The 15,405-nt window shown below is 38.9% G+C and overlaps 1 protein-coding gene across 2 annotated transcripts in view; it reads right to left on the bottom strand.

The window, feature by feature from the left end:
- PPARGC1B (PPARG coactivator 1 beta) overlaps window positions 1–15,405 on the bottom strand; it is a 153,590-nt gene that overhangs the window by 41,642 nt on the left and 96,543 nt on the right. For both annotated transcript variants that reach the window (XM_063292423.1, XM_063292422.1), the window contains exon 2: window positions 4,240–4,413. In XM_063292423.1, the coding sequence (XP_063148493.1) occupies window positions 4,240–4,413 (174 nt within the window). The remainder of the gene's footprint in view (window positions 1–4,239; window positions 4,414–15,405) is intronic.

Raw genomic sequence — 15,405 nt, 5'->3', positions numbered from 1 at the left:
CCTATCTACTAAGTCTAGTCCCTTAAATCGATTCTTCACCTCCACTGCATATTCCTTAGGAATATTAGTGAGCTCATATCTAGCTGATCTGTGGGTCGTCCCTAATCTCTTTAGTCTGTTCCTAAATTGTGCAATAAGAAGTTCGTGATTGGAACTACAGTCAGCTCCAGGTCTTGTTTTTACCGACTGTATAGATGTCTGCCACCTTTGGCTGCAAAGGATGTAGTCAATCTGATTTCGGTGTTGTCCATTTGGTGAAGTCCATGTATAAAGCTGTCTCTTAGGTTGTTGGAAGAGAGTGTTTGTTATGCAGAGTGAGTTGACTTGGCAACATTCTATCAGCCTATGTCCTGCTTCGTTTTGTTCTCCCAGGCCATGCTTACCTGTAATTCCAGGTGTCATTTGACTGCCCACCTTAGCATTCCAGTCTCCCGTGATGAAAATAACATCTATGTTAGGCGTGTTGTCCAGTAGGTGCTGCAGATCCTCATAGAACTGCTCTACCTCAGCTTCTTCAGCATCTGTGGTTGGGGCGTATATTTGGATCACTGTGATGTTAGATGGCTTGCCCTGAATTCGAATTGAGATCATTCTATTGTTTTTTGGATTGTATCCAAGCACTGCTTTAGCCACTTTACTATTAATTATGAAGGCTACTCCATTTCTTCTGTGGTCCTCTTGTCCACAGTAGTAGATCTGGTGGTCATTTGATGTGAAGTGGCCCATTCCAGTCCATTTCAGTTCACTGATGCCCAGAATGTCTACATTTAATCTTGACATCTCACCAATAACCACATCCAATTTGCCCTGGCTCATAGATCTTACATTCCAGGTTCCAATGGTGTGTTGATCCTTAGAACATCGGATTCGCCGTTCACCACCAGCACCGTCGGCCGCTAGCCGTCCTTTCGGCTTTGAGCTAGCTGCGTCATCACATCTGGGGCTAGTTGAACTCATCCTCTGTTCCTCCCCAGTAGCATTTTGACCATCTTCCAACCTGGGGGTCTCATCTTCTGATGGTATACTGACATATCTCTGGTTGTACTGATCCATTTAGTTTTCATGGCAAGAATACTGGGGTGGGTTGCCATTACCTTCCCCAGGGATCGCATTTAGTCTGACCTCTCTGTCATGACCTTCCCATCTTGGGTGGCCCTTCACGGTTTAGCTCATGGCATCATTGAGGTGCTCAAGCTCCAGCACCACGACAAGGTAACCATCCTTTGCTGAATATACAGTAGTATATAAGCATATAATTACAGATTCAGTATGATTAAATTGTAGTATTATACTGTATATTCCCATACAAGACCACAAAACTGAGAGGAATTAAACCAAAATTCACCAATCAGCTGAAACCATACAGGATAGTTGCAGTCAAGTTTAAAATATCCAGAAACTGAAATATTTTAAGCTGTTACTCAAAAGTGTACAGGGTTAGTGCAAGTCAGATTTGCCCTTAGAGGCATGTTCTAAAGTCAGCGCTCTATCAAAGAAGTCTGTCCTTTATTCCTCTATCCAAAGGCATTACCTGATGCTCTTAACAGACAAGAAAGTTGGTATAGTAAGCACTTTATGGGTTTGAAGTAAATAAAGGGGCACAATGGATGCACCAAAGATGCAAAATGTTTGGGAGTAAGATTCATGTGAGTGAACCCTAGATTTTCAGGACTGTTTTTCTTTTTCTTTTTTTATTACTCTGTTAAGCCTATTTGGGCCTATTTGTATAGGATTCCCACTCAAAATGAAAAGATATTAAACATTCAGCAATGTAATCAGGGAGGGGGGTCTTTGAGAAAGCAAAGAAAGGCTTTCGGGGCTGTATGTTACTGTGTGGTCACAGATTGCCCATCCCCAATTTAAAGATAAACACCCCAAATTTTAAATTAGCAAATTGGTAGGCAATGTAATTCTTTCTTTCAGGATTTGTATAATATGGCTCTTCAAACTAGTTGCAACCCTCATTTTTGAATTCTTTGTAGTTGAAACTTCTAAACTATCTTTACAAGCAGTCCTTCATAGAACACATTACAGTAAAGTGCCTGGATCACCACTGCAGCCTGTTGCTATGCAGGAAAGCAACAGCAAGTAACAGATGCTATGAGCCATTGAGCGCATGTGGGCCTCTAGTGGCAATATTGGATCAAAAAGCATCCGTTAGATTGTGTACCTTTCTTTACAAATGGCATGCAGCCCTGTCCAGAAAAAGATGTACTCTAAGATCCTTTTGAATTACTTAGCTGGAGAGCCTCCATTTTACGAGGATTCCCTTCCCACCCATCACCTACGCCCATGATGGAAATAGGCATCATCAGACTATGAGATAACATGAAAAAACTATGGGATACCTTACTTCAAAACTTCAGGTAACTTCACCCAATATTTTCATAGATAAAGATTATGCATACTGTATAACTAGAATCTTGCAGATGCCAAAGATCTAAATCAATAGGCTGAACAAATTCCTTGAACCTACTTTCTGAAATTGCTCTTGCAAATGAATTGGGGCCTCCAAGCTCTCACAGATCTAGCTGAGTAAGAAAATATGGTGAGCAATTCAAAACATATAAATAAAGCAGGGAGAACCAACATGAGTTATCGCAACACGAGATGGGCAGTGAAGAAATATGATAGATAGATAGATAGATAGATAGATAGATAGATAGATAGATAGATAGATAGATAGATAGATGAGTTATACTCTCCCTCTCACCTGAGAAAGTTAATCAATACCAAACCCTAGCCTAATTGCACTTAAAATGATTTAAATAATACTGTTATTCAACAGTATCTGGAACTGGACTCCCATCACTTTATCAAGCACGCTACATATAAAGGGGATATTTGCAATAGACAAGTATTCTTCCAGTTCCAGTAAGGAAGATTAAGAAGCAGTCTCATGACTCATTTTCAAGGCAACCAGGATCCTCTGCGAAAAAAGGCATTTAATTTCCTGAACTCACACATACACACTCCCTTTTAACTAAACATCTCTTTCCAAAAGGGATAAAGGTTGAGCATATCCTTAGGTTTTATTGACTAAAATCTATCCCACATAGCATGGCTAGATGATCTCTCTCCTCTGGAACGGTATCAACGACGGTATCAAAGGTAGAGCAGATGTGAAGCACTTTGCCCCAAAAGGGTCTTGCAATGCCAAAGGAGACCACAAAAGTCTTCTCTGAAAGCAGATTTCTACTTGAGAATGAAATGATAGTGAGAAAGTGAGAATCCTTTGGTGCCTTCAACGGTGTAGTCACAGAACCTGGGAGATTTTGCATAATAATCATCTTCTTATCTGTATCATCACTCCCAACCCACAGGTAAACCATGGAACTGACCAGACTCTACAATGCAAAAGAGTAATAATGCCAGCAGCCCTCATCATCTCATTGTCTAATACGAAGTCCAGGGCTTCAACAAAAGTGTCAGATTTGTCAGACTTAAAACCTCCAAACTATTTACAATCCTATCAAATTCCATAAATCTGTGGGTGAAAAACCTAAAAGCCACTCCTAAATTTCACTCCATCAGAAAATGACCTGACTGCGTAACAGGGGTCACAACACCCACTCTCCTAATTCCTGACCACCAACTTCCTACTTAATAAAGAAAACTAAATTCAGAGTTATGTCCTCTTGCATTTGTTGCACATGGCTGATGTGGAAGTGATGAAGCCCTGGGTGCCCTTTATATGAATATTTAAATCGCACAAATCTCCCAGCAGCATGCCCACGACCATTCTCAGATCAGGCAGTGAGACTGGTGAGTAATGGGAACATCAACACGGTGCTTCACTTGATGACTGCAGCCAGAACTGACAAACTGACATCATAAGTCAGTCACGATCACGTGACATTTCAGTTTATGACCTTATGACCATGTCACTTAGCAATGGAGTTGCCAGTCCCAACTGCAGTCCGTAAGTGAGGACCACCTGTATTTCTGCCCACAGCAGCTTTCCTGCAGAGGTAATCAGCAACTTGGAATGGGCGTTTAGTTCAATTAAGATTAAATTAAATTAAATACAGTTAACATGATTACTCCCCTTGTATTTAATCATTCTCCACTTCTGTCACATTTAAAATTATAATTTGGTAGCAACCTTTGCATATACCCAAGGTTTTCAGGAGCTGAATGCACCCTGGGATCCCAGATGATACACTTCTTAAAGGAAAGGAAAGCTGTGCTGCACAGCAGACTCCCCTCTGTAACAGGGAATCCCATGATAGAGAGTACCTGAAAAAGTTCAGAGTCATCTGTGCTGTATTGGCTGGACTCTGTTTCAGAGTGCTCACACCACCACTGGAACTCGCTGAAGCAATTGGCTGAGTCAAAGTCACTGGCATCCAACGGGGACAAATCAATCTCTGGGAAATCAGAGTAAAGGTGCTCTTCACCAGAGACTTCGTACTATGAAGGAAAAAAAGAAAAGAATGATAGTGAGTTTACAGTGCCTGCCTACAAATTCTTGATTACTTCATGCCAAATAATATACTTGCCTTCATGTAGCTGTATATCAGATTGTAAATGTTTTTCAGTGCTAAACCTACCCCCACCCCCACCCCAAAGGACAGGGAGTGCAAAGAGCAATTCTTCCTGGAACAAAATAAGCCTTTAAATAATTACAAGCTATTATCAACTCTTTCAAGCTCTGAAAATGTAGCATTTCCAATTTGCTTATTTAGATATGTTTATCCTGCTCTTCAATTGTTTGAGGACAGCTCAACAGCACAAAAATGTGATCAATAAAAATGTAAAAATATAAACAGGCAATGTAACAATAACCCCATAAGACTCTCAGTGGCAGAGGAGCTACAAATGACAGCCATAGAAAAATGGAGTGTATTTCTAAGCAAGCTTTAAACTGAGACGAGCAATTTGTGGTATATAGACTTTCAAAGGCCTTTCCTGCAGTTGCCAACCATGCTGCTACTCTCTTCCCTAGCTGGGCTGAGAAAGAGGACATGTGAGGACAAATACCATATTACAACCTTTGGATTTACAAAAGCTTGATCTTGTTATGAAACAGACAGCATTTGGTCAATCCTTGCTGCCCATCATTTTCTCACTGTTAAAAGCAGTGGAGAAACCTTGTGTTAAAATTGCTGGGTGAGAGAAGTTTTATGAGTACCCACAGCAGATGTTGGGGAAAGTGTGTATGCTCACATGTGCAGCCTCCATCTCACCTCCTGGTATTATGTATGGTTCTTGGGGTTGAAAAGGATAACATGTAATAGCACTGCTTTACAGAATCAGTCAGCTGCAATTAATAACTGAGAGCAGTGTGAACTTCAGCTTCCAGAATTCCCCAACTAGCATGCTGGCTAGGGAATTCTGGGAGTTGAAGTCCACACAGCTTAAAGTTGCTGAAGTTGAGAAACATCGATTTAGAGCTTTTGGGAAGCTGCCTATTAGACTTACTTTTGGGCCAGAAGCAGATGGATTATTTTCTACCTGTTACCATCCGTAGGAGACAAGTATTGCTAATGCATATGTAATTTGAGATGCTCAGTGATTTTGCAACTAAAAACACAATAACACAAAATATATCCCAGGCATATTTTAGAGCAAATCCATGAGTAATTGAGGTAGAAAGGAAGGACTATCGTAAACTTTTTTTTTCAAGTCACTTTGGTTGCAAAATTTAAATAGGCCAGCAGTGTTCTGAAATGGGCATTTGCTACCCCTCTTAAAAAATCATGGGGTTTCAGATTATTTATTACAATTATATCTCCCTAAATTATCTCAAGATTATTAGAATTTAGATATATGGAAAAAGTGACTACTACTATCTGATTATACTTATTTACTTTGAATACATGCATAGATGCCAAAAAAACTCTACAGAAAAGCAAAATAAAATGTTTGCCAGTAACTATTCTCATTTAACTACTATTATTTCCATTAGGGAATAATACTGCAGACTTGGCCAACTTTCTCAAAACACATTTGTTTTTTATGTCCTATATTTACATGACTATAATATTATGCAGATTCAAAATTTAACAATTCTTTGTTCTTAGAAATAGAACTATTTCCTAGTTTCAGGAGGCCAAGCCCTCCTAAAAACAGCTCAGATGGTTTCTTTCTTTTTAGGTCACTTTTATGTAGAAATATTGAAAATTCAAAATGGTTCACAAACTTTTAAGCATCACTGTATAAGCCCAGTAGGTACAGAAGCACGTAAGCATTTGGAGTTGATGTTTTTGGTCCAGTAGACATACAGTAACAGCTCTCTGCATACTCTCTGGTTTAATTTCTTTTAGCCTGAGACCTTTCACCCCAAAGCTCCATCCTTCACCTAACTGTAGCCCTGACACGCTCAAGGTATTAAAAGGCAAACCCTTCAAACTTCAATATTTCCTTGTCCCTGGTGACAATCTCTCCTTACAGAAACAAGTTTCTCTAGACACCTATTCAATAAAGGCTCTAACAATCCATTGTAATTTTTTTCCTTCTCCTCAAACCTAGCCAAAACACAAGAATAATAGAGCAAAATCAATGGCTGGCGCACATAAGGCAATCTATGCTCTAAGAACTGAGCTAAAAATATCCAGTCAATCACAGAGAGCAGCTGGGACCTAGCCCTATTTCTACTACATTCTCAAGGCATACACAACTGCATTAATGTTCAGCACAAAGCAAGTAACCCAGAAGGACAGAGGAATGCTGCACTGCACCATTAAGGCTAAGCTTATCAAAAGTCATGGGTATGTTAGAGATTCTACCTTTGAAGATTCAGAATGAAGGGAAAGCTAGGAGGGAGAATTGTTTTAATATTAAAGCCTGCCTACATAATTGTTTATATAAACTTGTGCTATATAGCACTGTTGATAGCTGTACCTTATTTGATTCTGGGAGAGAATATGCTTAGAGTTTTAAAATTATATGAAGCTATTCAGAGTGGTATTTATTTACAGTTATATGTAGCTTTACTGCTAATTGTTAAAGTGATTTTCATGTCTGCAAGGGGAACTGAATCTCCAGACCCTCATTCTAACTTAATTCACTAGACCACACTCGAAAGAGATGTTCAAGTCTTACTTCAACACTGAAGCTCTCTTATTCATGGTAAATATTTTGAGGTTTACAAAACACAATACCAAGCAATAACTATTCCTGATCTCAACTTTGCTGATATAGTAGTACTTCAGTGTTCACTGACTTCGGCAAGGAAGGTTCAGCGTTTGGCCTTTCTTATCCAACAAGTAATCTACATTCTTTGTTTCTGTAATAACCAGTAACAGCATTTAAATCACTGCCCAATAAATTAACATTCATGAACACACACACACTTACGTGAGAGATTCTAAACCAGAGAGAAAGCAGATTTGCTTATTTTGCACAGTGTAATCATAACACAAGATCAACTGAGCATCTGAAAAACCAACTGCTTTGGATTTTTCCAAGCTTCTCTAGGTCTGTACAATCAATTTGCAAAAACAGTTAAAGAAATGGAAGTGACAGAATACTATTCTTCCCCATTAACATCCTGGTTCTGTTTTCTTTTAATTATCTAGGATAACCTCAATTAAGTTGGCTTCTTGCAAAAATGGGACTGTCACCGTCTTCCAATTTAGTTTGGGATGCAGTGTCCCATAACAGTAAACTGTTAGTCCTTCTGTATGAACATTAAATGCAAGAAAAAGCATATGGTCAGAAGATTATGAAGGAAGATCATGGAGGAAGGAGGAAGACTGAAAATGGATAAAAACTGAAAGCAGCATGGGAAAGAAAGTTGCACCTGAACCCCACTAAATCTGCCCAGTACAGGACAGATTATGATCAAAACATTTATCTGATTAAAATAGCCTTGATGCCTCACCACCAGTTCCTCATCATTGAACTCAAGGGTAATTTCAGAAGCTTTTTAATATATTTAGGGGGAGATGGGCGGTGATAGAAATGTGAATAATAAATAATAAATATTGAAGATTAGGGGAGCAGCTTGCTCTTCTGCTTTAACAGAACCTCAATATGAAAAATAGCAATTGAATCTTTTTTACAACATGGAAGTAAATACTATAATACTGAACAAAGGCTAGTTTAAAAGCGACCCAATTCCTCAATTATCATTAATCAAACCATTATGGTTGTATTCAAACAATTGTATTCTTTTTATGATATAACACAAGATGTGCATGCAACAATCTTGCACAGAGACTAGGATTTGCTAGGGTACAAACTGATGTCTTCCTGCCCTGTGCCCACTCACTGTCACTCTCTTGAATCATTGGCCCACACCCCCAATACAAACGTCAGGGACATTATTTTCTATTTCATTTCTCCTCCTCTTCTTTTTTAACAGCTGGGTACAACTAGAGGGGTCCTGCACATAAGTTGATCAAGAAAGGCTAGCAAAATATTGGATATACTTTAGAACTGGAGATGTTCAAGCATTCTGAAATGAAATAAGAACGACAAGGACAAAAACCTGAATCTCAGCCTGCTTGTAGCAGGATATAAATTTAATACATAAATATATTTTCATATGCACTGCAATTATTCTATGTATATTAAGACTTCTACAGATACTTGACTTCCTCAGTTTTCTTTGATACATCACAAGGGAAGAAATCCTAAATTGCAATCACAAGGCACAGCTGACACCAGCATTTAGGATGTCCTTTGATAATCTCTACTGTCATGATGCGTTCTCACTGCCAACAGAATTGGGTATAAATAAACTCCTGCAATCCAATGCCTCTTTGGGCAGCCTACTTGGCATGCTGAGATCAGCTGCAAGATTCAGCTGGTGCCCTGGCAATGCCATGTTTAAGTCCAGTACAGCAGTCACCTGGGAAATAAAAAAAACAGGACTCTTTGCTCCTGACTACAAGAATGCATCCATCCAAAGTCAACAGAAGCAACTGACCAGCTGATGTTGAATACAATAACTTGAGTGTTTGGTTTTCAGTAGCTTAGTAGCATAATTCATAACTACATTAGAATTAGCCATTCAAATGTGGCAATATAAAGTAGCAAGTTCAACCTTAATCACAATCTTAGCCCTATCCTGCAAGACAGTACCCATGTTTTTATTGCATGCATTTCCTGTCTGTCCTCATTCTCTGTATCAATTTGTGTTTTCTCTCTACTGCTTTCTCTCAATATATTTGAACATCATTTTTTTTAAAAAAGGAAATTATGCTGGTGTCACCAGTGAGACTCAGCTCATGTAAAGATAAATTGTGAGTCATGATCCATCAATATTAAACCTAGTGGCCTAAGGCTCAAGAATCTTCTCCAAGCCAGTGCTGAGCCCCACTCACCTGTAATAACTGGTCTAACTTTTGCTTGGCTACTTCTATCAATAAAGTATATTCTGTTTCTGAATCCAGTTTCCTTCCTTCAGTGCTTTAAAAATATGAAGAAATACACATCTTTGGTCACATGCCTTGAAAGAATAAAGCACTTAATAGAAGGCGGAACAGCTGATGATATTTCTGATTCTTCTTTCTATCTAGAGTTGTGGGCAGATGGATGGTACAGGATTCTACTCTGAGAGGGCCTGCACTTTGAATATATCTTGACTGGTCTACTGTTCTCCATTTCCTTTTTCTGCTTATGAAATAAGTGAACTTTGTTCTAATTTTACCCAGGAGATTGTAAGAAAAGCAGCCACTGGGTCTTGGAAGGCAGCCAGCAAAATGGTTGGGAATTCTGAACCATCTTTCATTCCAGACATTTCATTCATGTGTACTGGAGCAAAGCAAAAAACCCAGCCTGGGAGTTCAGTAAAATCAGATCATTTTCCCTTTTTTAATTTACTAAGGAAGCCTAAATGGTATATAGTGGAATGGATCCTCATGCCACTCTTACTTAGAAAGAGGACAGGAATTATGGTGGAAAATGAAAAATGTCTGGGACCTGACTGTGCTCTGTGCCATGAGCTCAGCATGGTTTATAAACATTTTAGTAATTAATTCTCACAAAATCATTTCAAAGGATCTCAGGTAATTCAGGTTGAAAAGATCTTACACAGGCTGGAGAGCTACTGCTAGTAAGAGTAACCTATTCTTGCATAAATAAGCCAACGATCAAATGGTATACAGAGCTTCACATGTTCTTCTGCAAAAGAATAGCAAATAAAAAAGTGGTCTTCCCAAGGTTGTCCTACTATAATGCTGTAAAGATAGATTTCAAATATAATTATGGTGGACTGAGATTTTATGTACTAATATGGTGTTACCAAGTCCCTTCCAAGAACAGAAAGGTTGAACTTGCTTTTGTCAAGTGGCAAATCTAGCCATGATAAAGTATTTTGGGCCTCAAACTGTGATTTGTTAATGAGGCCACAAAGATGTCTACATTTCTGTTTGCACAGCAGTCGAGCAATTCATCTTCAGTGCACTCATCTCAATATTATCCTAAAGCCTTTCTTTAAGCATGCATTTTCTGTAACTGATAAACAGCCATTAAACTTCTTGATTAAAATTAAAGAAAAATAATCAATAAATTGATCTGTGAGCAGCAAAGCCTTTTCCACAGTAGACAGGTGGACAATGCCTAGCTGGATGTAGCCATGAAATTTATTTATTTATCTATCTACCATATGTCTTCACTTCCTATCCTGTATAGCAATGACTCTGGAAGAAATTACAATTCTTTTTTGAGATTTCTGCCATGAGGAATAAGATCTGAACAGAAAATGCAGAACGTACTGGCATGTTCTTGGGAAGTTTTCTTTCTGACGTTTCTGGTAATTTCTGACTTTATTATAGGCTAGTGGGTAACACTTTAACAGATGCAACCCAACCACTGTAAACTTTAGGATAAGATCAGAAAAAATGGAGCTCTCCCCACTAGATGTTTTCTGTGAGAGAGATGAAAGGTTGTACTGATCCTTGCCCTACATTGGTAACACTCTAACACTCAGAGTCACTATGAAATCCAATGCACTGTGCTAACTAACACAGCGTCCTCCTCAATGACAGACCACAGCTAGATAATTACAGAAGTGAAATTTTAGCATGTACTTCTATCTCTCATCACCCTGAGAGAAAAGAATGACTGCTGGGCTAGTGCACACTGAAGCATATGGATGAAATACACTGGCACCAGCAACAGAACAGTCTTCTTTCTAACTACCCTTGGATTTGGCTGTGTTTCTTATAAATAGCTGATTGCTATACATCTCAGATTATGCTGCACAACATGGGCTACTGCCTTAACTAAGAGCTAAAAGGCGCTATCTACAACTTTCCATTAATATTAGTTGTCAAACTATGTAACACAGGACTGCAGGTGTGGTTTCAAGTCTTCAAATGCATATTTTATATTAAAAACAAAACAAAACCTCAGAAGTAGCCAAACAGAGTAGAAAGAGTAAATGAGAACTGTTACCCTGTTCTCTGGCATGATTGTTTTCTTTGTTGAAGGAAAAACAATCAACACACTGTGTGTAGGGGAACTCATGCTCCATAGTCATTTGGGTACGTGGACATTTAGAACATGTTAAATTAGAAAATGAAAGTATCCACTCAAGAAGTATTTCCAACTGGGTGACCTTGGGCCAGTCTCTCTCTCTCAGCCCAACTCACCTCACAGGGTTGTTGTTGTGGGGGAAATAGGAGGAGGAAGGAGTATCTGGTATGTCCGCTGCCTTGAGTTATTTATAAAAATAATAAAGGAGGGATTAAAAAAAATTCAAGCATGCGAAGGTTCATCCACGGCTTTTAACTCAAAGACATTACTAATTGGAGATACTGCAGACTAAACATGGGATTTTCTGCTGTTTGCTTAATTGCTCAACTATGGCCTCTCCTTCCTTCTGTCTGTCTGTCCGTACGTAGACCTCATTCACCCAGAAAGCTTTGCTTACAAAAGGTCCAGAGGGACTTTTGGAAAGGCTAAATGAAGCCATATTGGAATGATTAAATCACTGCTGTCATACTGCCTTTCTGAGCCATATCTGAGCCACATGTTCCACAATTCTAGAAGAACTGTCAACCCACAGCCACCCTCTTGTTGGGGCTGCACTTAATCTGTAAAAAGTGCTTCTGGTTTACTATCACATACAGACTAGATCCCTGTGCACATGAATGTATGTGTGTAAAGATATTTGTCTTTATATAGAGAATAATGAATATCTACATTTGTAATTTGCACCCATTTTAATGCATATGGCATATAGTATATTTTGAGCTAAAAAACAAATTATTATTAAGTACTCAATCTAATTCTCAAATTTTAAAAGCTACATATGTGATTTCTATGTATACTGAAGTGGAAAAATAAATCATAATTCCTCATACTTTTCCCTATTTTTATTTTTATGATTAGTCTCTAAGCAATAAGGCCACCCTAAAATGCCCTTTCTCCAGTGTGACAAAGAACCTTGAAAATATCCTCCACCATCAAGAGAACAGATTTTAAAACATTTTTCTAGATTAAGTCTTGGGGAGGGAAGGAAGGCCTCTCCTTTCTGCCATCAGCAAAGATGATCTCGAAAACAGCCCCCCCTCCTGCTACAAAGGGGCCATTGATTTCGGTAGGGACCCTTTTAAAAACTTTGTTTCCCCTTTTCTTAGACAGTGAGCAGATGAGGAGCTCTTGCAGGTTCTCTGTGACTCAGGGTAGAGAAGTGAATAACTTATGGCTCCTGAACCCCATTTTTGCTCTAAGTCTTTTAATTTGAAAATGCTGGCTTTAAAAAAGTAAAGTACACAAAAACTGTAGGATATTCCTGAAAGCAATCTAAATACAAAAGTGGGAGGGAATCCCCCAGCCTATCTCCCAAACCCAAAAAATTAATGGGAAACCAAAGGTTCACTTCTGTATTATACAAACTTGCACACTCTGCATCTTTACTCAGATTACTGTTGCCCTTCCTGGGGCGGGGGTGGGGGGGACATTGCATGACATCAATCATAAAAAGGCTGTCCACTCATTATAAAGGATGATTCACATCAGTGCAAACTGAGTTTGCTTTCCAAATTCTGAAAATGACCTATATGAATATTGAATGCAGAAGAAATGGAGCTTATCACAAAATCGAAGCAGACTGTACCGCATGAATAAAGCTAAATTTGCACTTTTCTGAAACTGGTCCTTGGTTATGGTAGCATCTTAAAAAAATATTTTTGGCAGTGCAGCAGAAAATAGAGAACAAATGGGAGGTTGGTCTGTGAAGCAGTAAGCTTCTTCTTAACAGCTGCTGCAGCAGCTAAAAAAATGCTGCCGGAAGGACAGACCACAGCAGCTTTTCAGTAACCTAATCCCATTTTAAGCCTTGAAGACTAGATTTATGTTGTCATTTGCATAAATGCTACTAAGATGCTTTGTAAAGGGCTTGCCATTCAAACATTTATTTACTATTCTCAGTTGTGATGGTAAAGATTGTTCTATTGGAATGGCTAGAGAGCATTCAATTTCACCAGGGACATCTGGAAGAAAACACAATCAATTACGCTACCCATTAAAAAAAAAAGGATTCTGCAAATGATTCATCCTATTTGATTCAGAGTCTCCCACTCATGAGTAAGTCCCCCATCAATGGCATTAAGGGATAAATATAACTTCAGGACCAGCATTGTCAAGAAAGCTCCAAATTGGAAAGCTGCATTTAGGTATTTGGATCACAAAGCAGAGCAAGGTGAGGTGATTTACAAACAAGTTTCAGACAGAAGAGTGATGCCATTTCATCTGTATGTACTTCCAACTTCATAGGAACGATGGGCAGAGAAGCAAAAGCATGTTTGTATCTTTTAAAGACAGAGAAAATTGATGCCTCCCTCCCTCACACCAAAAAACAATCCCTTTGCAAGGAGATTTTATGAGAACCATCTGGATTTATCAGAGAGAAATCTGTAATTACATACTATAAGCAACACAGATTATGGGTGTGCTGAGAGAATGTTTTTTATTATTATTATCATGAATTACTGACCTCTCTGATGGGACAATCTCTTCAGAGACTGCATCAATTCAATTATGGATATTTCAACCATTTAAGGGACACAATATTTACATTCAGCAAAGATAACCAGTGGGATTATAGAGTGCCCAGGCCTATAACTGAACAGGAATGTCTTGCTGGAGCCAAAGTCTTCTTTTAAAAAAAAAAAAGAATTAGGATCTCTGTTAACATTTTGGACTAGTACTTGGAAGACAGCAGTGCTCCTGTTTACAGTTCCAGCCAGCCATGCTCTCTTATAAAATACTCCAGTATAGTCTCCACTCCTCTCTTCCCCCTAACCCTTCTCCTTCAGCAGACACTCAGAATTCTGTGGTCACTGAGCATCCACTGCCCTCAACGGCTGCATTTCCTCAGGGGCTTCTACTAAGCATGATCAACCAAACCCACCAATTTTGCTTTTGGTTCCTCTAATTTGGCTGATTTCACTACTAGCAGTGAAGCTATCTTGGTGTCTGCAGAAATGTTATATAGATTTTTTAAATGGTATCTAATAATCTTCCCCTAAGTGCAAGATTGCTGAAATATGACTAAGAACATGAGATTTGTCCTGGATCAAAACAATCCCTACATTTGCAACTAAGTATTTCTAGGAAACTTGTAAGGAAGGTCTAATGATGATACACATCCCTTGCTGTTTGGTTCCTACATTTGATACCGAAGCACATTTCCTTAGAAGAAGACTGTATTTTGCTATCTAGTCTGTGCTAATGACTAGTAATAATAGTTATCCACTATGTGTTTGCCTACTCCTGTTAAAGTTTTCTCTTAACCACTGGCCATTACTACATCTCACAAAATCATTACTGTAGTACCAAAAGGCTATTTCCTCTGTACTAAACTAGCCAACAGTCACCTACATTGGATACCTATATAATACCCTGTGAGAAAAAAAATTCTGAATCCATTTCCTCCACAAGCATGTTTTTGTACTGACAGCTGCAACTGTGGTTTGAGATAATGGTTTTGAGATGAGTGATCCCCCACTACTAACTGCATTCACTAGCAGTTCCACATAGCTAGTTCTGAATCTGCTGAAGAATACAGAACATAATCCTTTTGGTATCCAAAAGATCACTCCTCTCCTGGTCAAAACTTAACTCCTAGTACAGCACAGGGTAGCTGATCTGTGGCCTTCCAGATGTTGCTGAACTACTGCGCTCAGCATCTTTTATCTCTAATTGTCCATGCAGGCTAGGGTTGCTGTAAGGTGTAGTTCAGCAACACCCAAAGTGACATGGATTTCCCCAACTGTGCTGTGCAGCATTTCTTGACATCTCCTACAATACCATGGCAAAGAGAATTGAACAAATTTGGCTTCCTCTAATTTTGCTACTGTAGAGGATTCCTCCAGGAAATAAAGCCAGACTGCTCACTTGAGGGAATGATATTAAAGGCAAAACTGAAATACTTTGGCCACATAATGAGAAGACAGGACACCCTGGAGAAGATACTGATGCTAGGGAGAGTGGAGGGCAAAAGGA

This window comes from Candoia aspera, chromosome 2 (assembly GCF_035149785.1).
Source record: "Candoia aspera isolate rCanAsp1 chromosome 2, rCanAsp1.hap2, whole genome shotgun sequence".
NCBI lineage: Eukaryota > Metazoa > Chordata > Lepidosauria > Squamata > Boidae > Candoia > Candoia aspera.
The sequence above is the reverse complement of the archived record's forward strand: the minus strand, read 5'-3'. Positions and strand labels throughout refer to the sequence as shown.